We start from the raw sequence: 26,818 nt of genomic DNA, 5'->3' as shown, positions 1-26,818 counted from the left end.
GGACCGCGCACATATTGTACAAATACGAAAAAATGCCCTTCTACTTGCTTTTCCAACTCTAAATGTTTTATATGTTGAATGTCACTAAATACACTGCAAATTTATGCTATTTTGAAAAAAAATTGAAAGAAAACATTTTTTGAAAAAATGCAAAATTTTAAAAAATACAAAATTTTAAAAAATGCAAGTTTTAAAAAAATTTAAATTTTTTGCACAATTATTTTTTTTTTTTTTGCAAAAAACGTAAAGTTCTATTAGAAAGTACGAAAAAAATTATAAAAGTTCACTGAATATGAATATTTTCTGAAGAGCTTAACAGAAGTTGTGAATTTTATAATGGAAGCGATCCGAAGAAAAAAGTATTGAAATTGAAAATTTATAACACTTCATAACTTTAGAATGAACGATGCAAGTGCAAAATAGTTTGCAACTATGATTCTTAATCATAAAAGCAACAACTTGTGTGAGCTTCAACAAAATCGAAGACCAAAAATTTTTGACCTGGCACACTGAGCGAATGTTGCGCCATATGCGGTATAAAAGCAACCGGATATTTGAAATTCTTAAATGAGGTAAATGGGAACTATCCAATTTTGGCATCACGACATACTATTACCAGATAACGATGATCTCTGAGTTTAATTAAAATTACTAACATGTTAACCGATATGGATCGATAATACAAGACAGCTGGAAGTTCGAAAATTTTTATTTTAGTTATATGAAAAAGCGAAAGTGCTGAGCCGATTTTATCCAAGAATATATTCTAACTGAATTTCAATAATATATCTCAAAGACTAACCCATATTTTCGGTATAAAGGCAGACATAGATACTGAGATTCATATATTCGATATTCGTTCATGAGAAAAGACCTGGATAAGAGCTGATATATCTTGCAGGCACTATTTGCGCAAAGTTTTGTTTCGATATATTCATTGCTGATTTATATGTTTTGAAGTGCGAAAAAATCAAATGAAATTTAAAATTGTGTTATATGGAGAGTAAGTATTGAAGCTCTACGACGCCCACTGTCCAATTTTTACACCGTTTCTTTTGAAACTCTTAATGACCAACTTAGCTGTAAAGTTAATGCTTCTGATGCAATATCAATGTCCACAGAGTGTAAAGAATATGAATTTTACCGTGCCTCGTCGTCCTTATAATTTATATACCATATATATAACTCTATATCCATCTCAATTAGTTCCAAGTGTTACAACAACCGTTAGGTGAACAAAACATTACATTCTGTATCAACATGTTGCGGGAGTATAAAACAGTTTTGTACTCATAAGCTGTTAATGGATTTGGTTATCGATACTTATTGAGTACCAAATTGTTTAATAATTAGTATTAAGTGAACTAAGTACAGTTCTATTCCAAACACTTTACAGGGCTGCAATATATTATATTTAGGTATAACCAGAAAGTCTTTGACTCACTTCAAGCCCTATTAGCCACCTAAAACTGAACAGTTCTGAACGGGACAATTGTTATTAAAAATATTCATGCTTTGATATTTCTATGGAAAAGTCGATGCAAAAAACTGACCAATTTTCGAATGAAGTATCTCTTCATGCTGATTCATGCCGCACTAATTTCTAGCAATAATTCGCAATCGATTTAGAAAATTTGTATTTCAAATCAAATGTGTAAATAAACTTAGTCAAACCAAACGTGCTATCTATCCAATATTACTTTATTTAAATCATGCAAACACCGCCATTCCCACATCGTCAACCAGTCAACGTTGACTTAAAGAGTGTTATTACCACTGTACTTGAGTAGATTTTGACTTAAATATTTCATTTCCATTAATTCAGAGAAACTTGGCACAGCGCATCCATCACAGCTGACCACAAACTGCAGATGCTTCTTCAAGTAAGGAGGTAAGTGCACGATGGATTGTGGGATATAAAGCGCGTATAAGTGAGATGAAGCGGGTTAAGTGGGTCGATACTTGTCCGTTTGATGTTAAACACATATTGACACAGACATTGAGCGCATGTATGTATGTATAAGGTGTGCGTGTCATCTCGTTAGACTGCACTAGATGTGTAAACAGCAGAAAACCGCATACAAATTAAACCCAAATGTCAATATACACATAACATCAGGGCCTTAAGAGCCGCTTGAATTGAGAAATGTGTCGCACAAACTAACATATACTTGTATGTAAATAAATGCAACTCCGCTCTTCAATGCGAGCTTAGGCAAGCAGTTAATGCGAGAAGCGTGAAATTATCCTTTTTTACTAGCATACACATGAGTAGAACAAAGCAAGTAAGAATGAAAGTCAGACGAAGAAAAGTGCTCAGTTATGCTGCAGGGTGGGTGCATAATTTTCCAAAGTCATGACAGCGTATAAAATGAGGAAGCGACGGATGCAAAACTAAAACTTAAAGCGGAACCAAAATAGCTAAGGGACTCACACACACATATATATGTATGTATATACTATATGTGAGGGATCCAAGTAAGTCACATGTAGTACGAGTATATCTACGTTTAGCAACTGCAAAATGACTAAAAGTAAGATTGGCAAACAGCAAACGGTACGTTGACACGCAACGCCGGATAAATGACAACGGTTGTCAAATTAGTCAAGTTGCATAAAGGAGCTCGTGCTAAGAGCACCGAGCGTGGAGAGTAAACGCCGCAAGTGACAGCCATAATTAGCAGTCAGATCACTTGCAATTAGTGCTGACAATTTGAGTAATTTAAATTGGTGCAGTATAATGAGAGCGACAAACAATGCAAAGAATGTCAAGGGTGAGCCGCCGCCAAAACGACGGCAATGACGACAGACTACAAAAGTGCATTTATTTTTAATTGCCATAAAAGTGCTGGGCGCATAGGGGAATACCTTGGCAAAACTATTTAAAGGTGCATATATTTACTTAAGTATGTTCCTATGTGTGTATGTGTCCGTGTCATTGAAAATACAAGCCAAGGTGCTTGAATTAAGTGTATGGTATATCTGTATATGCATGGACTTACGCAAATATGGCAAATCCTTTATGGATTATATTTTCTTTGAAATGAGTAGAGTTGAATAGATTGAGATTAGAACTGCTAAGGTATATTAAAACAATAGATGCCTCTGAGAGATTGGGAAATTTACCTGGCCAATTTTTTTAGCATTAGAGGTCGTTAGTTAAAAGTAGTGTATTTCTTGTTGTTTTTTAGAGCTATGATGCTAATAGAACTCTAATAACGTAGTGCATTACAGTAGCATGTACGTGGTTTTATGTTTATAAAATAGTTTAAACGATTTTTTCGAATGCATCATTAATTCTCGGTGAGTTCTGACAGACAACTTTTTCCATTGCAATGCATAATCCAATCGAAGGCTTCTTAAGTGAGCCTAATAGGCCTAAACTAGCATAGCAAAAAAGCTTAAAACATCACTTGATTCCGTAAAAACTAAATTTTCCACCTTTTTTTCTTCTTTTTACTGCCAATTTTCCGTTGTTTTATTATGCGCTAAAAATCATAACAAACACCAACTGTTAAATTTTTCTAAAGGAAGGCGAAATTGAAACATCTCAATTGCCCCTTAACCTACCTAACCTAAGCAATAATTGGCCTCGACCGATATAACATTTAGTTACTTAGCAAATTTCTTTTTCTCACTCAGTCGGCCTCGGCGCGGAAGTGCGAACAAACGAGTTACAAGGATTCTCATTTATGGAGGTGATATATCGGATTAGGTGGCATCTCTAACATCTCACTTCGCTATGCGTCTTATATCATTGAAATACTGTGGTTCTAGAAAACAACACTTTTGGAACATCATCAACAATTCAGAAATTCGATTCAAACAACAAAACCCAAACTTACTCCCTGGCAACAAAAGCATAATAAAACAAGAGAAAACATACACCGAAGCTATAATACACTTCAAAAATACTAAAGATTACATACAAGAATTTGACCGTTCATTTTGTATCCCAGCTTTATTCTGTAGTGGTTCGATCTCAATAACTTCATCGGAACCTTGCCAAATTTCATACAGTTATCTTATCATATGAAAGAGTTTTCCATACAAGAGCATGTTTTTGATCATTCAGTTTGTATGGCAGCTATATACTATAGTGCTACGATATCGATAGTCAACAGAGAAAAGCACATACCTATACACAATTTCAAATCGATATCTCCAAAACTGCGGGACTAGTTCGCGAATATATGAATAGATGGACAGGCGGATGTGGCTAAATCGACTTTAGTCGTCGGCTGGTCATTTACATATATGTTTCCGTTTATTTTATAGGGTCTTTGACGTTTTCTTCTCGGTGTTAACACACTTCATGGCAAACTTAATATACACTAGTCAGGTTATAAAAGTTTATTCCCAATCTATTACAGAATAACCATAAAGTTCCGATTTTGAGAATAGAAGGTAACAAAAGCTCTACTTAACACTTCCTATAAGATTTTACTATACATCAGAAATATGTTAGTACTTCATTTTAAAAGAGCCTTCCAGCACTTTTTTCCCGGATAAATTACGGATCTTCTAGAAATGGAACTAACAAAACAGCAAGAACTACCGCAGAAGCTTGCTGAGTACCGTTAAAGGTTGTGCAGTCGGCTAACTTTGTATTTTTTTTTTGGAAATTTGACTCAAGACAATGTTTCACTAATTTAAACTAAAGATATATATATGAACACCCATTTTTACCCCTAAAATAGTGCTCTACCAGCTTTTGGAAAAGGAACGGAATATCCATGCATCTTTCATATTATAGGGGAGACATGTTCCTTCATGTCTAATGACGTTACGATGAATGAGGTAAACGACGTACGTCTCTCTCTCGCTCTCTATATAAATGTCAACATATAATCACGCCAGATGACTTAATGTACTGAAAGTTTACAAGCTAAACTTGCGTAGGTGAACTTGCAACATCCAAAATTTACTTTCCGCATCTAGGCAATTATCCTATCGTGTTTGTTGTGTCAACTATTTGATTTAAATTTTAACCAATACCACTCTCTCAGCGCTTGCTATTTTTTACTCGTCTAATGTAGAGTAAAGTGACATTTTTAGGATATGTGTGTGTGCTACACATTAAAATACTTTCAAAAACAACTTCGAAAGCAACACATTGGCATAACTTTTCGCTTCCCGTGGCGACACTTCAAAATAAGAAGAAGAAATAGCTTGCAAGTCAAACTACTTGTACCTTCATAGGTTCGACTGTTTTTAGCACCAGCCACTAGTATATATGATAGTACATTTGTATGAGTATATGTGCAGAGATAAATAGTCGCGTATATATGCACGGCATACTACTCGTATTTACCCGAGTGTCATTAAAGTCTACTTAAGCAGGAAATATCGTCACACCGCTTGCTAACATGTACTTGCCACAAGTTGGCAATTGCCACCAGTAGGAGCAGTTGCATAAAGGTACCTTCGTATACATACATATGCGTACATATATTTTATATACTACAAATATATGTGCGCTTCTTAGTGTGGCATGAAGCTGTTTACCTAAGCATAACCTACCGTAAACTGCGGCAACTCAAACCTACTTAAGCAACACATACACACTCATCGAAGCAAGTAATATGAGTATGTGTTGTTTTAGTCGTTATTGTTGTGGTTGTTGTTGCTGCTGCTACTGTTGCGGTAGGTTGAAATCATTACCGTACAGTCTGGTCCCACTTGTGGCATTCGGTTATGGTTGCCACTATGACTATAACAACGGCACACTCGGCTGCGGCACTAACAATGGCAGCCAGTAATAATAATATATGAGTACAGTAATTTACAAGGATATTGAAATACATACACCGCTACCACATAAATTCAGGTCTACACATACATGCATGCATATGCGTAGGTATGTGTGTAGTGTACTCGTTTCGTTGCAATCGGTTTTGGGTCCACTTAAATTTGTTGGGTTGCTCGTGTTGACGGCACCAGCCGAGTGAGCAGCTTAGTGACGTGGTAACCATAAGTCTATTTACACTATGTTTTGATATGTATAATAGATATGATTATATTAGTGAAATGTATAGTTTTTTTTTTGTGCCATATATCCTCAGCAATGCCAACTTCAGGGTCTACCCTAATTGACTTGTGAACATGCACACGTGTTGCTCATGGTCAAACAGGCGTAAGGTGTGGGCAATAGAGGATATACTCTCACTTAGTATTTAATAGGGGTGTATAGGTACATATATATGTGGCTGTCATTAAATCTCTTTATTAAAGACCAGTATGTGAGTACATATCTACGTAGGGAGGTGAGTTCTTGGCAGAATATAAATACACATACATTTTTGTGTGGTGGAAACTTCAATCATCAATCAAATTTCACCAAAATGGAAATAAACTCTCACTTGCTTCGTCAATATATAAAATTTCAAAAGAACTTCCGGTCGATTCCACCATGAATACAGAGCTTGTAAACTAAATACATATGGTAGCTGTACCTTACAAAAGCTGTTCACAGTTCCATCGAAAGTCGCTGCTGCTGGATCCTGGCCTTGCAATTTATCAGATAGTAAGTCCAAAACAGGGGCGCGAGTAAATCGGTAGTCTGAATTCATCTGTTCTTAGTTCACTCACATTAAGCATCAGAAAAAATATTGAAGCCTTGTAAGCTTTAAATTATCCTTAGAACCTAAACCTGAATTGCGAAATATAGTTTGGTTAACTGAGGGAACCCCCATTACTGGTTCTAATTTGACGCTGTACATACCTAGGTGGAAGATAGCTAGTTTAAAGCATTTCGTGACCCAGTGATTCTGACGATAAAAAAATGTGTAAAAGGTTTCAACTTCGAATACAACTATATGGGCCTTCTGACTTTAAACTGTAAAGCTTTCCGACTCTAAAGATAGTTTCGTTGTCATGTCCAGTTTCAGCTTCTGGGTGAGATATTTGAAGTCTACTGTTATTAGCTGCGCTTACTAGAACAACTTATTAAAAAGTCAGTGCTATTTTTATATTCACACTATCCTAAACATAAGTAAATGAGACTATATCCTCCCAAGGTTAGATTTTAATAGTCACTTTCGTGTGAGGTATCCTTCTAGACGTCAATGGAGAAGAGATTACTACCTCTACCTATACTGACGGGTCCAAAATGGATTGCGGAGTAAGGTATACACCCGTCCCTACTCCGCGATCTCGATGGTCTCGATATTTCTTTCTCTATCCGACTACCAAACTAGGCAGCATCTTATAAACGGAAGTACTAGGTATAGAGAGGGTGTTGTGGTGCTCTATTGAATAACTACGGGAGGATACAGAAGGCAACCATATACTGGGTCAGACGAGCGACATTTCTGACCTTGTAGACACCACAGATTAATTCCAACGTAGTCAACAACTGCAGGAAGGCTTTAAGCTCACTAGCAGGTTAACTCCACTTGTCCAGAATTTGGGTTCCCGGTCACAGGAAGACTTTCGACAACGAAAAGGTATATGAGTTGGCAAAGCTAGATGAATCCGAAGCGAGGTCAATACCATGCCCGCAAGGAACCAATTAGTTTTAGCGCAACGATAAAACAGGATAGCAAGATTATAAGGTCCTACGATAGTGCATCAAAATGGCGCATCCAGCGCTACTTGAGACCATAGTGGCAGCACTCCCACCTACCTATCTTTAGTATTTCAAATATATCATTCCTTGGATTTGGCAGGACCAATTACTAACATTTTCAGTAGTTTGCAAATTTCTCACTAAGAATAGATGAAGAGCCAATGAAAATAGCTGCGATGCAAAAACTGAACTGTAAACAGGATATACATACTTCAAGTCTTAGTTTTGTTATAGTAAGACACAACTACATTTGCTCGGAAATCCTATATTACCATCTGATCAAATATAACTCGGACTGGTTTATTCAAACTACGCGTGTGAACCGAATCGATCGGGACCTACATTCATCAAAGGCATCATTATTTTTAACGAAACATAGGTGTATGAATATGTCAAAAATGAGGCGAAACCGAAAAAACACGTCAAAGTCGGTCAAAAATTAAAGTAATGCTTATCGGTTGTTTTGATTATCGTGGCTTGGTTTACCATGAACTCGTTCCACAGAGTCCAACGGTCAATAAGGAATACTACTAGGCCGTTTTGAGGCGTCTCATGAAGCAATTCGTCGTAAACCGGGTTTTTGGGCAGAAGATTTATGGATTTTCTACCACGATAATACGCCGTCAAATTCTGGCATGATTGTGACTGACTTTTTGACCGAACACGAAATGAGAGTCATCGCTCAGCCACCGTATTCGCCAGATTTGGCTCCCTCTGACTTTTTTCTATTTTCGATACTGAAAAATCCGTTTTGGGGAACGCGCAATGAGCCCAATAAAGCCAAGCAAAGTCATTAATTAAGTTAAAGCAAATTCAATCTGCATATCCTAACATTCCGAACAAATCACTCACTTAAAGCAAGTAGTAATCAAGGATACCATCAATTTATACCGACACAAAGCACAGCAGCATTCAATATTTCCACAAAAATTTCAAAATAATGCTCCGATGAAGAAAAATCACTTATTTCCCAAATCAGCGCTTTTGCAGCGATAAAGTGAAGAGCGTAAGCAAACTCGAAATTACGTCGAGTACTCAAATGTCTATCAGCAGCACATAACAACTTGCATATTCATATTTGGCATAATGCAAGCTAGGAAGAACACACACATGTGCATCAACATAAGAATGTCTGAAGCACACATAACCAGCAAAGGCATCATCATCATCATCATCATAAATATGAGCATCAGCGGCAATAACCAGTCGTGAAGCAAGTGGCATAACAACAATCATAACAATGCAACTATCAAATAATATCAGGAGGGAAAAGTGTATAAAATAAATCACTTGAGTGTATGCCAAAACGTCGTTAGTTTGATGATGCCTGTGAGCTTTTGCATATTTTTTAGTGCAAACCAAACTGTATGAACCATACGAATCCGCTCTCTGTAAGAGTTTTTGAATGTGTGTGCGACCATATGCATAAGTTTGATTTTTGGAAATCGTGGGCAATCATAAATCAAATTTATTGTTTTAGTCTCATTGCAAGCTTTTAACATGCACATCGGCATACAAACGTATACACGAAAATGTAGACGATATGAATTCTCAATTTATGAGCTAAGGGCGTGAGTTGCCTTATCACACTGAATACTGAATGAAGAAGAAAAGAAACTTACAGTGATATGGCCCGAACCATAAGACGAAAAGCAGCCAGGATGCTTTAAAGCTTATTACTCAATTACCCAAATGCTCAAAATGGATGAGTGAATAATATTTTGCTAACGAAAGCTTGTTCATAAGTCAAAAAGCCTTAAGGGATTTATGTGGAATAAAGCATACTCAAACATTACAAATTCACAAACAAACAATCGAAAAGTAAATATTCTTTTTCTTCGTGATATTGTTACACCTTTCTGTGTGTTTACACATTAAAACTCTTTGCCTTACTGCGTCGGTACTTTTTTTTACCGATCGTTGCCATTGCCTATGTCAGATATTTATAAACCCAAATCAGTTTTTTGGATTACTTCTATTGACTCATATTACAAGCATCCCAACACTAAACTCGATATTCAATACACTTATTATAACTTTCGGCTAGGACATCCAAGTGTCAGCATATTTAGCGAATACCGGTTTTAGAGCGCCATTCACTAGATCGTTGGAGTGTCTCGACATCGTGCCCACGTTTCGTCACCAGTAATGATACGGTTGATGAATATAGGGCCTTTTACTACGTTGTCAAGCATCTCTTTTGTGGCCTCTCCTAGAAGACGTTTTTGCGAGAGATTCAGGTATTTTGGTACGAGTCTAGCATTGAAACGCTGTATACCCAAAACATTAACTAAAATGTGTTGAGTCGATCCATAAGGGATGTTGAGATTCTCCGCTATCTCTCTGATGCAAACACGACGATTTTCAAACATTGTTTCTTTAACTTTTTCGATGTTGTCGTCATTAGCAGAGGGAGATAAACGATTCGCATAAGTCAAGTTTTCAATTACTATACGATCTGCACTGAATGCTCTGAGCCACTCAAATACTTGTGTTTGTGATAAAGTAGACTCCCCAAAACGCTTCTGCAATACTTTCAATGACTCCGTAGCAGTAGAATTCGAATACAAAATTTTAAAGCAAACTCGTTGTAAAATCTTTTTTCGAAGTTAAAAACGCCAGACAAACTTTTCGCGCCAAAAACAAACAGCTTTCAAATGCACACTTATAATAATAGTTAATAACCAGAATATATAATCTAGTAGAATATAAAGTATATTAGAGACAGGTTCTTAGTTTATAAGAGTATAGTGTTATTTAAGTCTTCAGAAAAATTGTCATATTTGAACATTTGTGATTGAGTTAGGTATTTAAGAGGATATTTTTATTGCGAGATATTTTCAATTTTTCTTACAACCAAATTGCAACATTGTGTAAAATTCGTTCCACTCCAAATTATCTACTAATTCAATTTGAGCATCTTTTAAACCCCCAATAAGCATTTCCTCCGGTTACGGCGGCGAAGAAGGCGCTCAGAAATAACAATGGCGTTGCATTTGACTACAAATTAATATTTAAAGCAGCAACACCACAATTAGACGCCCTTCACCGCTAAAGAGTATATTTTGTTACTTTGCTATTCAAGAAATTTCCACCTTCAACTCTACCAGCATTTCTAGTCTCTCTGCTATTGCAATTTGTATACAAAATGAACTCAATATTTTCACCTTTCTCAAGTTGCCGCTTCCATTATTATCGTTACAATTATTGCTGCTGTAATTGCCTGCAGTACAATACCATCATTTCCTTTCGCCTTTTCACCTTGTCGCATCTTAGATTGTGCAATAATTACTATTCTAGTTTGACGCCCAAACAGAAGAATAATACAAATATTAAAGAAAGGTGTTTACATTTCTGACAAAAGCAAATGTAATGCCGCGTTTAGCGCGAATAATTTTTGTGTCTACAATGTTTATACTTGTGTATTCAAGATAGTAATGCAAACTATGCTCAAGCCCAACACATTCATTACTCATAAGTATTTTCGGGATTTACTATGTTCAATTAGTCATTTCAATATTTATTGGCTTCTTACGTAAATATGAAGTAAAGCAAAGACCTTAGCTCGCCTATATTGAATTTAATATAAGCTGTTTTTCAATCTTAAGCTTTTGGAGACTAGCTATACTGTCAAAAGCTGTCTCCGATTCGCCAAACGTTGGCGGGTAGTCAATCGAACAAGCTATACGAGATGTTCAAACAAACAGGCAGCACTTATAGTGCAATCCAACTATTCTTTTTGGTGGAGAAATTCTTTTTCCCGTGTCAAAGAACATTTTAGTAACCTCTTCATTTTGTTTTCTATAAACTATAGTAATTGATTTTAAGTCTTAAGTTTTTAAAATCAAAGAATAAAAATAAATTTATGTTTTCATTTGAGCTATAATAGTAAAAGTGATGTAAAATTTGCAAAACAAAACTTGGTAGCATTAAAAATAGCAATTATAACAATTTAATAAGGTATCGACGTACTCTATTGTACGAATTCAAGTCGATAACTTTGTTGTTACTTTTACATGTAACTTTTAAAAAGAGAGAGCTGCGCGCAAAGATTGCGAGCAGAGAAATGGCGAATCGAAGACAATTAAAACAAAAAAAAATGATAGACTAAAAAGCAGTTAGACACATTAATAAGATACAAGTACATCGAACAAGTGTCAAGTGCTATCTCCTTTTCTTCTTATCAGGGCTTCTAAAGGTTTTTAACTGCGGAAAATTATTTTGAGATATCGGCACGCGCTTCACATTAAAACATCTTAAATTATAATTTTTGGAACACTTGCATGCACTTAATAAACATATAAATATTCATAAAAGTAATAATAACAAAAACAATATAAAGCACATATGATATGGAAACTTGATTCCGATAATGCATACCTACATAAGTACATATTAACATATACCTATATCAGAACAAGATACGAATTTCAAGCAACAATTATATCTCTCCCGTTAGCTTTGAGTTTTGTAATTATCCAACACATACCGGATGTATGTACTATAAAATATTTTGAAAGCAAAACAAATAACCGGTAGCCCTATAAATAAACTACACAGCACTAAAGAGGAATCGGAATGCCGAGTGAGTTGAGGTCGTAACTGCAACATGGGTAATCAAGCTTTGGAACCTTGCTATGTTAAGTTGCCGGTTATATTTTTATAAATAAACAATTCTATAAATATAAAAATAAATGCGGCAAACGTTTGATGATGTAGCTCACAAAACAGACCATCAATTTCTAACTAGAGAAGTTTAAGAATACTGGTGGGACTGGATTGATTACGTCGCAATGTTTAAAAAGTGGCCTTAAGTTCCCCATGGAGAGAAATGGAGAAAAAATGTATACAAGTATTGGAGCGAAGTCTTGTCACCGAATCTGATCAAACAAGGCCTCTGCTGTAGAACTATGAGACAACTTTTTCCAATTAGATCTACAAAAAGCATGGATAGGTATATGATAAAAAAAGATATCTTATGTATTTTTTGTGAGATTTATATGAGATGAAAATCTAACGAGAAATTTGGCAACGGGATTTTGTAGTAGGAAAATGGAAATAAAATAGCATTAAAAATTACTAGGGATTTATTGTAAATTGAAAATTTACTTTACACTTGAAAAGATTTGAGCTCAAAATTACTCCAATTTAATTGCAAAATTCATGAACATCCAAATTACTTAATCAGTATATGTTTCAAAATATACACAACAATGTTGCATGAAAAGAATTAGAATGAAAAGAAATTAGCATAACTGGTCGAGCTATAGGAAATCTCTATTCAAAAACAATGAAAAACAAATTTTCACATTAGCTTGCTTGGCACATTTTATTTGGAAACCCCTTAAAAACACCGAACAACAATCATACAAACATTTATACCTCCGATATTATTTCTACTTTTTATGGGCGTTTATTAGTAAAACTTACGACGCGTAAAAACGTAAAAACGTCAAACAAAACAAGCGTAACGACCGCGTTAAATTCATTACAAATAGACTAACCAGAATTGTAAATAAGGAAGCCAATCAAAAAGAAATTCCACACAGCTTCAAGTGTGAGTCATGCATTCGATTTGAGCTTTAAATGCCGCATTCAAAAATATAAACAAATAAGCGCGAGCACAAGCGATTTCAAAGAATAATAAACAACAAAGTTAGTGGTGTCTAAATTTGTATGATGTTTGTTGTGCTGTTTGTTCGCGAAATGAAAGTATTTTTTCAATAGCTAAACTGGTCTTTCTTTCAAAAAGTTTAAATGGAATGGGAATTGAATTACGGAAAATTTGGTAAACAAAACCAAAGCTTTATAGTTGTATTATTACTGTTATTGAAGACGCAGAAATGAAAATGCACAGATTAAACGGTATATTACGAGTAGTATTAAAGATTGTATTTGAATTAGCTGGATACAAATTACTTCCTACTCTATTGTTCATCATTCAGGACATTACTTATAACTCGCTCATTTTTATTAAAGATTATAATCTCATCTGACAGTTTCAAACATTGAAGGGATAGTTCTAACTCAAGACCTTTGAAATGAATGTATGTACAAAGATCTGAAGTTATCGAAGCAAACCCTAGTCTAAGATCATCACATATTCAAAACAAACCCAAAGTACTAAGTACTATACAAAAAGGCCATTAAAATAGTTCGATAATGAAGTTCGATAGATACTTTAAAGTACTGAAAATACTGGGATAATTCATTGAAAACTTCAATATTTGTTCTTCATACAATTTGTTTTCTTTTAACTCCTCTTCGAAGCATAGGAGCTCTACAAGTTCGCGCCGTCTCACATGTTGGAGGACTGTGTTCTTTATGCCATTTCAAGTGATTTTTGAATTGGCTAATTCCCGCCGGACCGACAATCTCCATGTTAATTTTGTTAAGATGCGACTTCTTTGCGGATTTCAGTTAAGCGATATACACGTAAGGCTGTCTGGAGTATTTAGTAGAGTATGGCTTATCCAGCGCCATATTCTGCACATAATTTGTTTTTCGCGTTTCTCATTCGTTAAACTTCATACCGCTTGATCATTTTTATGGTAATTTTGGGGCACTTGGCACTTGTAGCTGAATGCTCGTAGTCTCTGAGTGATGAAGTTCAAGACCAGCCATGTTTAGCTCCCATACAACAGCGTCCACTTTACGCATGCGAAAAATATTCTGAGATTTGTCCTTTTGCAGATTTGCCCACAGCGATTGCAGCCGTCCAAACGCCACTCTGGCCTTGTTCATCCGACAATAGTCGAATCTTAAAGCCGAAGAATTCAAATGCCTATTTATGGGGTATATTTCTATTAAATATTGTAATAATTTATTTTTTCTTTTTCCTAGAAAGAAAGCGTTGTACAATACTTTAAAATATGTATGATAATGTCAAACATATCCCTTGGCAATATTTAAGTATGAAATATTAAGAACGAACTTAAAGTTGGTAAGGTAATGAAAAGCATTAAAAAAAAATGATTTTATTTCAGCTATAATTTTTTGAATAACTAAAATTAATGCATATTATAATGAAATATTATAAAACCAACATGAGCTAACATTATTGAAATTGCACAAAGAATTAATATTACAGTTGTTACGGAAAGAAAAAAAAATCAACTTAATTTCACTTGTCAATCAAATTCATATTACTACAAATATAATTTATCATACATTTGGTTATCATTTGACTAAAATTCATGCAAAAAAATATTAATTTACATAAAAAACTTGCAAATTATATAATTATTATATAATTAACATAAGCGAAATCAACTCTGACGGACGCCGCTGCTCATGCCAAAATTTATGGTTCGCTCCACAAATAGAACGATACCGCACACGCCATCAGTTTGTCATATTATTAGCTGCTTTATATTTGTTATGTTTTGTTTAGGCGATTTCATTGACTGCACAAGAACAAAAACCGCGATGGCAGAGACATACCCAAAAAAAAAAACAGACACGCTGGGTAATCATTAATAAAATGAAACTAAAATAAAATTGAATATCGAAAGTTAAAATTGAACTGACAGACAACAATATTTAAACTCACCAAGTGTCAAACAAAAAAAAAGTTAATAACACTAAAATTAGTGTCATGTAAAAATTGGCATTTAATATGCAAATTGATTTCTGTACATACTATATTTATAAGAATAACCGATTTGTAATTACATAATGAGCGACAAATACTGTAAAATTGTATAATTTACTTTTTTACCAATTCAATCCAAAACTGTCAACCAAGTTTAATGTCTGGAAAGCAGAATGTCTGGAGGAGGCGTTGATGTGTTAATTGTGGATTTATATAAATATATAACATCAGTTACATTAAAAGTAATATCGTTTGGTTTCAGCAAAACCAGTTTCACCTCAAATAATATAAGAGTTTATATATTTAGTAATTACTCAATTCAAACCTCAAATGCTATGTTGATAAATTTTCTAGACAAATTTACAAAATAATGGAATAAAATATAAAGTAGTAATATAGTGTACTCTAACTCGACTGGTCTTAACAAATTGGAATTGGGCACTCCCTTTAGAATATCCCACCTGCACAGAAACTACACCTTTTTCAAGCATTATATGACTAATGATATTATTGCACCAACTGTAGGACTCTAAGACTTTGACTTAGACTACTCGTGGCCTAGATACCCAAGAACTGTTCCGAACTTATATTACCAAAATTTTTTGAAGACCAGTAACGAATTAACAAATGATGGAAACTACAACTTTGTTAAAAATGTGGAACTGGGTATCTGGTCCACACATTTATCAGGATCTCTGAGCTGGAAATTTAACTTGAATGTATGCACAGTTTTTTTTCACCACGAATCATTTTTCAACTCAGTCACGCTACTCGAACCTCTTTCTGTTCGTGCCATATGCATGGAACAGGCTTGAAGATCTGAGATATTTGACTTAACTAGTTCTCGTTTTGTTCCTTGGTTAAAATATTGAACAGAATTTCATGGTTAGCGTTTAAATTGTTATAGTTGTAATTTTTGAAATATGTTTATACCCTCAAAAATTGGAATGAAAATAAATGACGTATGAAGGTTTGTGTTGGGTTCAATGCACTTTTCGTATACATAAGTTACTACAGCTTTCTGCCAGCACAAACAATACAACTCAAGCTATCTAAGAGTAATCACCGTTTTGGAGATCAAGCGTAAAATCTGAAGTTACTTAAGATAACTTACACCAAATAAAAATACATATATTCCAGCCTCTTTAACGCCAACAACAAAACTGTAACTTGCTTAAACAAACTAATAAACGGAACCAAGCAACATGTTGACAGCCTCAATTAGCAATGTTGCAGAACAAACAAGTAATACGAAATGAGTACATCGGAAAAGCATTAGCCGAGAAACGTTTTGGTGCTAACCAACAAGTTCTGTCTCATTTTAAATGTTTTGCAATAGGCTGACTGAGCCAGCAGCGCCAAATCGAGCAATTAATAAAAAGCCAAAGTCAAGCTTAAACTGAACGCAGTGTAAAAGCGGCGCGAGTGACAGTAACAGCGTGAATTTCAACGGTAACGACTTGCTTGATTTTACGAATATTAATAGCAATTAGCGAAAAGACAAAATCAATACATTTTTCATACGTTAAATTGTTTTGAAAAAGAAAAACGATGAAGTATATCTTTTTCGCCACGCTGCTCTGTGCGGGCATAGTCTTCGGCAAAGCAAAGTTAGTAGAGAAGTTTTCGTGGAAACAACTGGAGTTTGAATGGCCAAGTGAACAAGCTGAAAAAGCGGCCATCAGCAAGGGTCAGTATGTGCCCGAGAATAATTTGCCTTTGGGCTTGGAGCGTTGGAATGACAAATTGTTTATCACTGTGCCAAGGTAATGGTTACATAAATGGTGAAATCACATAAAATTGTATAAATAATTGAATGACATAAAAATATTACGTCAATGATGCATTGAGCAATATTGGCAACATTAGTGCAAATGTACTTAGATTTTGTGTGTCGTGAATATGAAAGGAAAATTTAAAAGTAAATAAATTTAGAATAAATTCGAACAGTCAACGTGAATTTAAATTTAATTTTATTTTAGTTGTAGCGATAGAATACTTAAAAGGCAAAACTAGCTTTGTTTACCATTTAATGAAGTGTATTAATATAATTGTTTGCGGTTTTTGCTTGCAAATAATGTTAATACATTTCTAAGTAAAATTATAAAAAGCGTGCTGCTTCAGTTCAAAGCGTGTTTTACATTAATTGTCATTGTTTTGTACTTCAATTCTTATGACACACACAACAAATGTTTGGTTCTTAATATCAAACGGTTTTAATTTATGCAAAGAATAAAAAAAACAACTAACCGAAAGCCAGAAATGTAAACCAACTAGTTTTCACTACCGGTTTTCTTGTCATAGATTTAGTTTGTCAAGTTCATGATAAGTAAAGCAGTAAGAACCGCACCTAAAAGCCATATATTTACTTGTATATATAGCGGTAAATGTAACTGTTTATGCGTGTATATTCATAGTTTAGTAAATATAGTTAAGCATTTTACATTTTACCATAAAATGGGTATATTAAGTTTGCCACGAAGTTTGTAACGCCCAGAAGTAAACGTCGGAGACTCTAGAAAATATATATAATTATATAAATGATCAGCGTTATGAGCTGAGTCCATTTAGCCATGTCCGTCTGTCTGTCTGCCCGTCTTTATAAACGCGTGCTAGCTTCTTAGTTTTTAGATATCGTACTCAAAGTTTCACACACATTCTTCTCTCTCCAAGAAGCTACTCATTTGTCGGAACCACCCCTAACGGACTAACATACTCGCACTATAGGATACAGCTGCCATAAAAACTGACCGAACAAATTTAAGTTCTTGTTTGGAAAACTTCTTTATTTGTCAAGATATCTTCAATTTAGCACAGATTATTGTCCATAACTACGATACAATCTCCAAATAAATTGTTCAGATTGGACAACTATGTTATATGGCCGCCAAATCAAAATCAAGATAAAGATCTTTTCATGCTCTTTTATGCTATAAGAAATTCACCTGTAAAGGTTATTATAGCTTCAGTGCAACCGAAGTTTTTTCTTGTTATTGCAAATTTCATTTAGTTTAATAAGCTTTAACTAAATCACGAATTAGTAGAGAAAAAAAATATACATAAAATATAGCAAATAAATTTGTAAAAAAAATATTCGTTACTTACACATTTGCTGCTTTTTATATTAATTTTACAGTAACTGCTTCTCGCGAAAAATAAATATTTTTTCTATTTAGCCATAAATTTGTTTTCTCTACACAATATATTTAGAACAATCACATTTTTATTATCAAATTTTACACTTATTTTATATTGGCACAGTTTTGTTGTTTGCCTCACATATGTATGACTTGCATATATTTTGAATTGATTTAATTGAGTGAGCCTTAAAATTCCCTCTTTAATATGAATATAAGAACAGACAAAGCTCAACTTTCTTTTATAAAAATTTTTTTATTTTCACACTTTTCAATATTAAATATATATTTTAATTTCATTTTAACATACAATTTTCCACCAAACCCTTCATATATTTTAGATTAAGTGAGGCTTCAAATGCCTTCTTTTATGAAGCAGACACTAATAAAAAACCACTAAAAATAATGACTGATTTTTTACATACATTTGAGACTTATATTTTAAAAATTTTAGAATAAAAAAACATAAAACACAACATTATTTCCGCGTATATTATAAATTTCACATATTTAAGATAAATTGAGGCTTCAAGTGCCTTCTCCTATAAAAGCTTTAGGACAACTTTAACACTTAAGAACATCATTTCTAACACATTTCAGACAAACATTTCGTATACTCGTATTTTAGATTAACTAATGCCTAAAATGATTTCTTCCCTAACAATTTTGAAATACACATTTTCACTTTTTTTATTTATTTTATTTAAACACACACCACTATAATTTATATATAATAAAAAATTAAGAATTTTGATAACACTTTACACTTTTCACACTAACATTTATTATATGTATTTATTTAATTTTTTTAGATAAAAGTTCCCAATTATCTTTCACACATTTTTAATTTATTATCATACTGAATCGATAAACATTTTTTCCCATAGATTGGTATACTATTTTTTATGTTGGTGTAAAGTTTGATCTTTATACGTCAATTAGTGTGTGTTTGATATCTGTTTGTTTAGAAAAATTTGTTTGTCGATTTTTACTATGGAAAAAGTGGATGTATAGTGTAACATACTTGTATACATATGTACTAGAATTTGGCTTTCTTTTGAGTATCTAGATTTCTCTTTCCTGTTTAGAACGCATTGTAGAAAATACCGGAATTCTACTCGAAACAAAAACCAGCACCTTTTCGCCTTTCTAACCACTTTTACTATTGAGCCGCAGAAACTGAAAAATATTAACGGTTTAATTTTTCTGGGTGATCACATTTTTTCGATATGTTACATTTATGTTTTAACTTTTTATTTATTAATTTATATTTTCAACAATCACCTTGTTGTGCGCGAATGAATTATCACATTTAGAATACCTAATAACCCATTCTCTCATTAATTTTTATACGATTTTGTATAAGCACTACTTAATCACGCTTTTCAATTGCCTTTGAAGTTCACGTTTGCGATATGCTTTTTCTTCAAAACTTTTCTTTCAGCAATCACATTTTTTGTAAAGCTTCTTTAATAATCAAATACGCACATCCAATTATTTAGTGCATAACCACACATTTTGTTGCGAACATCGCACTATTAATATTTTTTTAGCTAATTAATTTTTGTGGCACTCACTTGCTAACAATTTTTTGCCGAAATGTCAAAAACAAAGCGCAAACAAAACAAGGGTTGCGTCTTGCGCATATTTTACATACATACATATTACATTTATAATTGTTGCACAGAAGTCTACATACATACACATGTACATTAGAACGAACACTTCTAACATTTCCGTTCCAAGCAACACACATGCACGCACAAAGACGGATTTCCGATTGTAGCAACCAAATCTTTACTTCTTATATATCGTATTGTATTTTATTGTTAGAAACTCGACGTTATAATCAATTTCATTGCTAGAATTGATGTTTATCGCCTGCAAATGGTATTTTTTATTTAAACGCCACTCCGCGTCCCTAAATAATCTCCAATCCACATACATATGTGTCACTTGCGCCGCTGCAGGTGCTGCAGACTTAAGATCGCTATTGCCTGTATCAATTGCTCCCAACTTTTGTGTTTAAAGCAGCGCTAAGGTATTGCGTTTATGTTTTAGCATATATTTTGTAGTATGCCCACTTTTTAACACTTAAATATTAAAAGTAAATTGCACATGCATTTCTCTGCGCGTTCTTTTTGAATTTAATTTCGAACTGTCAAAATGCCGCAAAGCGAAATCATAACTAGTAGACAGCGATTAACGAGTCGTAGTAACTGTGTGTTTGTTTGTCTATTTTGAAAGTTGCGATCCCTAAACAAAAGAAACGGTTGTTATTAGAAGTAAATAGCAATTCAACAGCGAGTTTTATTTATGTTTTAATCGTATAAAAATATCATTATGCTTATATTATATATTAATTTTTTGCATTAATTTCCCTCATTTACTTTTATTTTTATGTAAATTTCAAAATGAAAAGGCTTATTTAAAATGGTTATACAGTCATTACACACCGCATTAGAAAAGTACTTGTAACACACATAAACATTCATGCATATACTATTTTCTATATATTGCATATTTCTGCCAAATCATCGTTGCTTTGTTATTTCATGCATTATTCAAACCTCATTTCTTATATTTAAAGGCTTTTGCAATTAATACACCGACATCTTTTATAATCAGCTTTAGTTATGGCATTTGCCAATAAACAAATCCATTCACAGTTATCAATTTCACAATTTTGTGACGCTTGCAACGCCATTACCAATGTTGTCAAAAGTACTTGTAATGTGATATCATATTCAATTACCGTTAAATTTCTAATTATCATCGTGACTGCGTAAGTGAACTTAGCTCAATGTAATTAAACTTAATGGAAAACATGTTTTGACCCACTTTACCCTTGATGCCCCATTTAACCGCAATTTTTGGTAGACCCTGTGTTTGCGTTGAAAAAACGTTTACAGAATTTAACTGCCAACTAGGTACCAAATAATTTGATTTTCGTAGTTTTTGCTACGCGGCTTACAGCAATTTGTTGCTGTGTGCATTACATTGCAACATTCTAACTGTAATTATGCAAAGTAGTTATTGCCGAAGCTTTTACAAGCGATTCTTTCTTGTAATCGCTTACAATGGCAAATTGCATAACGTTACATTTACATGTATACATAAATACAAACACTACCTAGTAAATCTCCGTAAACTGTTAATTATACTATTGGCAGCTCTCAATCTGATGGGCAACACAATTGCGGCGCGAAATCATCAACCGATTTGAGGTTAATTTGCAGTGACTTTGAGTTTTTTGCTTTTGGTTGCGAAAGAGTTCATTGGAAACGTGATTTATTTGTGTAAAGAGTGTTAATATTTGTTTTTGTTTTATTACTTCTGAATGGAGGATTTAGCGAATTGCAAATCAAAAGCTTATACTGATTTCAATTCATTTTTTGTTTTCGTTTTTGCTTAACTTAATTAAAGTAATAAATTTAATATATAGTAAGTATAATTTTTTAATATATATTTTTATCACGATTACGAATTTGGATTAAAATACACATCTGGAACTAAAAGTTAAATTTTCAAATTTTTACCAAATCCTCGGATTGAAATATGAAAATTTTATTCAATTTCTATTTTAATTTAATAGTAAAACCTAAAAAAAAAAAAATTTAATTCCAAAACTAGAATCATCAACAATTAAATCGTTTTAAATGTGTTAGTTTGCCGACCAGAGCTCTATGGCATTGAAAATGATGGCTCTGTACTCTCACTAGTTCCAAATGGTAGACGAAGAACGCAAACGCAAAAAATTTAAATTTCTAAAACTATTTATTTTTTTATTTTTTAATTGAATGCTTGGGATAATATTTTTTTTTCAATCCGGTATTTGGAATTAAAATTTTTTTTGTAATTTTGTTGTTATGATTGCAATTCTTTTTATTTCCTAACCCAATTCCGATATTTCCGATTATAAATGTAAAAAATGGTTTTATTTAAGATATTAACAAAATAGTTTAAAATATAATGCATTATTTGCAACCCGGATTTTAAATAATAATATTTTAGAATTATTTTTAAAATTTGATTTGAAATATTTGATCTGCAATTTTTTTATTTATAATTTTATTTTTAATTACATGAAAATTTTCGTAATACTATTTTGAATTGTATTTTAAAAAATCCAATAATACACATACACATTCAAATAAATTTTTTTATTATTTGTTCATTAATACTATAATTGCAACTTCTTCGATTTCTGTACTTGTAGTCACCCTGTGTTGAGAGACCTCTATTGATTTTGATATGAAATTTCACATAACTTGTTCCACAATTTTTAAAATAAAATAACGGTCACCAAGTTTCATATGAACACTTTAAAAAATAAAATAAATTAATATATGACAAAAATTTGCCTAAGCATTAGCCATATAAAAGCGTATGCTCATAAAAACTTCCTTTTGTATTTCTAGATGGAAGGCCGGAGTAGCAGCTTCACTCAACTACGTTGATCTTAATACTGGAGGCAAATCTCCAAAATTACGTCCGTACCCAAGCTGGGAAGCAAATACACTACCAATCGATGTACAACCACAAGAATCTAAAACTCCATCTGGTGGTCGTTTGGATGCAGAGAAGCCGCAATCGGTAGAAACCACATTGAAAGATAATGCAACGATTATTTCCACCTTCCGCATACAAGCCGACGCTTGTGATCGTTTATGGGTTTTGGATACTGGACTTGCAGATATTTTGGGCAACCCCAAGCAAGTCACGCCCAATTCTATCGTTATCTTCGACTTAAAAACTGACAAAGTGCTGCGACGTTTCCCGTTACCAAAAGATCAGATAAAGGACGACAGTTTCTTTGCAAATATTGTAAGTGATTGCATACATATGTATGTGTAAATTGGTAGGGCTTAACAAACCACATACTTTATTTTATTTTAAGGTGATTGATGTGGAACGCACGGAATGCAATGACGCCTACGCATACATACCCGATTTGGGCGCTTATGGACTCGTGGTTTACTCATTCCGCGACAATCGCTCGTATCGCGTTAAGCACAATTTCTTCCATTTCGATCCATTACAAGGTGACTTCAATGTTGGCGGCGTCAACTTCCAATGGACAGATGGTGTATTCGGTTTGGCGGTTGGTCCCTTGAAAGCTGATCACACCAAAGATATATATTTCCATGCTTTAGCCAGCACTAAAGAATTCAAAGTCTCCAATCGTGTATTACAAAATGAAACACATGTAACGAGTCCAGCGGCTTATTACGATTTTGAATATGTTGGTGATCGTGGCATGAATGGGCAATCCACAGCGGAAGTGTATGACAAGGAAACTGGTGTTATATTCTATACACAAGTCAATAAGGATGCTATTGCATGTTGGAATGCGAAACGCCCATATGATTTGGAATCACAAGGCCTTATCGACTCTGATACACATACGCTCGTGTTTCCTAACGACATGAAAATCGATAATGAAGGTACTGTGTGGGTGCTGTCGGATAAGATGCCAACATATTTGTACAAAGAATTGGATCCCTCAGCGGTAAATTATCGCGTTTTGAGTGGCAACAATCGCGAGCTTATCAAGGGTACACCTTGTCAAGCTTAATACTCTTTGAACGTACAACGTTGGTAGGAGTCGAGTGCTAGTATGCAGCATAATGCATTTTAATAACTATATATTTATGCGTGGCACAAATTTTAACACATTATGTTTTAAATTATTGTTATGTGCAAAATTTTATTGTTTACTTCTCGTTTTAAAAATTCTTCAAGCACACATATTGTGATTTTATGAATGAAAAATAAATTACATATATAAAAACTTGTACATATGCGAAATATTATTATTTTTATGGTATCTGGAAAAGTTTAAGCTGTGTAGGGAAATTCTGTAAATTGCTGCAAAGGTTTGGCAATATTTTTTAGCATACATGAAATAGAAAGAAATTATCTCGGTTTCCTAAAACTATTTCCCCACATCAGTCGGAATTAAATATGCTATATTAATTCCCAGATAAGTTTACACGATATTATTAAATACGAATACATGTATGTAAATCACAGTAAAATGTATTGCAGATTTCTTAGATATCGTCATTAAGTAAATTGCCAGCTAGTTCTACTTTTTCACCAGGCTTAAACGCAGGCATGCCAAGGTATGGACATGATGAACAACGGAATGCATCACCTAAGTAGCACTAAAAAGAAATTCGTGAATTAAAATTTAACGTAAATAAACAAGTGTAGCTTACATTGCCACAGCTGGATTTGGCATTTGCTGTGTCAGCCTTAGACTTTTGTGCTGCTTCGGATTCAAGCTCTTCCGCTAATCCACAAGAACAATTTTTGCAGGCCTTTCGTTTACCAGTGGTCCCACAAACTGCACATAATGAGAAAATAATTAATATTATATATAGGGCCAGCACATTTTTGTTTACCTCTTAGACTTTCAGGATCTGGTTTCTTCTTATCCTCTTCATCCAATAAATCATCTTCATCGATTAGCTCTTCATCACCATCACCATTTACTTTCCATACTGATGGTGTTTTGCCATCCTTTTTAGCAAAGGACAGCATGATTGCTGAGCCAGTTTCATAATTTGGTTTCTGACTAGTCAAAGTGCCGTCCTCCTTATTTATACTCACATTGATAAAACCAGAAAGTTTTAGCTCTTGTTGAAAAACTTCTGGTGTACCAAAAATACTGGCTAAATATAATTTTCCGTTTGGTTTCAGCAAGCGCAGTAATTTATCGAAGGCATCTGTCAACTGTGCATTTTCAATTACAATTAGATCGAACGTAGATTCGCCGTAAGTAGCTGCATTTAGTGTGTTGTGAGATAAATGTTTTCAAATAAATTTCAGCTGAGTCATTTATTTTTGCGAAATAGCTCTTACCAAAAGTCAAGCGATTGATATTCTCTAAGATAACCTCACCGCCAGTTGCCTCCTGCAATTTTTCTGTACTGGCCTGTACAAGGGATGATTGTGTCCAAATGAAAAGTGTTTTCGCTGATCCTTTGAATTGTTCCATTTTATTTCCCCAAAGGTATTTTTTAGGTATTATATATGAATTTGCACAATCTGTTAAAATAGCTTGTATACTTTACAAATTTTTATTGTACACAGTGGGTATAAACAGCTGATTGTGACACTTCGATCGAGAGCTGCTAATTGACATTAAAATTTCGAACATCCAGTTTCATTTGCTAATACAATGTTCGGTATGATTTAGGTATACTAATTTTCTACAAGACAATTTTTACAATTTTACAAAAAGGCCAAATATGTCCACTAAACGCAATATGTCAGGAAATATAGTGTGTGTACTATCATTAGTTTAAGTTTTTGTTTTTACTCTGTTTCATCCATTACCACTTTGATGAACTAACCCCTCGTCAACTGTCAAAATTTCGAACTGTCAAAACCGATTTCTTTCTCTTCTTTATTTCTTTCTTTCTTTCTTTCTCGACTCCATCTTGGACCGCGTGGACATCATTTCCTAAAGGTTAGTGAAATGTTCGTGAAAAAGTGCTCAAATAACGCAAAATACATACTAAAAACACCTAATAAGTGTATAAAACAACAAAATAAATTCCCAATAATGAAATTCGTACTAAATATTTGTGAATTTTGCAGGCAACCAAGACAAGCAATAATATGACCAATTCAAAGGGTTATCGTCGCGGCACCCGAGACATGTTCTCGCGCCCCTTCCGCAAGCATGGTACCATTCCCCTCTCCACATACATGCGTGTGTTCAAAATCGGCGATATTGTCGACATTAAAGGACATGGTGCCGTACAAAAGGGTATGCCCTACAAAGCTTACCACGGTAAAACTGGTCGTGTATACAACGTTACCCCACATGCCGTTGGTGTCATTGTAAACAAACGTGTGCGCGGTAAGATCCTACCCAAACGTATTAATGTACGTATTGAACATGTTCATCACTCCAAGTGCCGTGAGGATTTCTTGCGCCGTGTTAAGGAGAATGAACTCAAATTGAAGGAAGCTAAAGCTAAGGGCGTATATGTGAATTTGAAACGTCAACCTAAAGCCCCTAAAACAGCTCACTTCGTTAAGAAGATTGAGGAACCAATCCAATTGGCACCAATTCCATACGAATTTGTTGCTTAAGCGGGGCTTTTTTATGTATGTAAAATCAGTTTTTTAGAAAGTATGTGAAAATAAATATATAGAAACAAATTCTATGGAAATTGAACTTTTGTTGCCTTTATTGGAAAGAAGTGTTAGATTTGAAGATAATATACAGATGTTTTATTAAATATTAAAAGAAGAACCTATAAATATAAAGTTTTAAATTAAGTTCTTACATTCAATATATAAGTTCAATAAAGCAGTATGGAGAACTTTAACTCTACATAAACATTCTAATTAATAAACCGTTAGAACTTTTGAGAATATTAATTTATTTTTCTTAATATCGTTTTATATTTTATGAAAATCAAATTTTAACTGGAGTAATAAATATATAATTTAAAAATTTTTATATTTCAGTTTGATAAACAAAGCAAAATCCAT

The 26,818-nt window shown here is 33.7% G+C and overlaps 3 protein-coding genes across 4 annotated transcripts; 2 read left to right on the top strand and 1 right to left on the bottom strand.

Annotated features, from left to right (window-relative positions):
* Nucleotides 1–16,559: 16,559 nt before the first annotated feature.
* yellow-c (L-dopachrome tautomerase yellow-c) lies at nucleotides 16,560–24,101 on the top strand. Its single transcript, XM_014232691.3, has 3 exons — nucleotides 16,560–16,930; nucleotides 22,723–23,128; nucleotides 23,202–24,101. Exons 1-3 carry the CDS (start codon nucleotides 16,716–16,718, stop codon nucleotides 23,877–23,879), a joined length of 1,299 nt encoding a protein of 432 aa, XP_014088166.3. The 5' UTR covers nucleotides 16,560–16,715; the 3' UTR covers nucleotides 23,880–24,101.
* Nucleotides 23,980–25,431, bottom strand: CIAPIN1 (cytokine induced apoptosis inhibitor 1). Its single transcript, XM_014232703.3, has 4 exons — nucleotides 25,172–25,431; nucleotides 24,712–25,092; nucleotides 24,526–24,653; nucleotides 23,980–24,471 (listed from the first exon to the last, which is right to left on the bottom strand). Exons 1-4 carry the CDS (start codon nucleotides 25,305–25,307, stop codon nucleotides 24,358–24,360), a joined length of 759 nt encoding a protein of 252 aa, XP_014088178.1. The 5' UTR covers nucleotides 25,308–25,431; the 3' UTR covers nucleotides 23,980–24,357.
* Nucleotides 25,432–25,676: 245 nt separating this feature from the next.
* RpL21 (ribosomal protein L21) lies at nucleotides 25,677–26,498 on the top strand. Of its 2 annotated transcripts, none has more exons than XM_014231101.3 (2): nucleotides 25,677–25,781; nucleotides 25,913–26,498. In XM_014231101.3, exon 2 carries the CDS (start codon nucleotides 25,934–25,936, stop codon nucleotides 26,411–26,413), a length of 480 nt encoding a protein of 159 aa, XP_014086576.1. In that variant the 5' UTR covers nucleotides 25,677–25,781; nucleotides 25,913–25,933; the 3' UTR covers nucleotides 26,414–26,498. The 2 variants fall into 2 exon arrangements, with proteins under 2 accessions (XP_014086576.1, XP_036215699.1); XM_036359806.2 differs by lacking the exon at nucleotides 25,677–25,781 and adding an exon at nucleotides 25,826–25,848.
* Nucleotides 26,499–26,818: the final 320 nt, after the last annotated feature.

This window comes from Bactrocera oleae, chromosome 3 (assembly GCF_042242935.1).
Source record: "Bactrocera oleae isolate idBacOlea1 chromosome 3, idBacOlea1, whole genome shotgun sequence".
Lineage (NCBI taxonomy): Eukaryota > Metazoa > Arthropoda > Insecta > Diptera > Tephritidae > Bactrocera > Bactrocera oleae.
The sequence above is the reverse complement of the archived record's forward strand: the minus strand, read 5'-3'. Positions and strand labels throughout refer to the sequence as shown.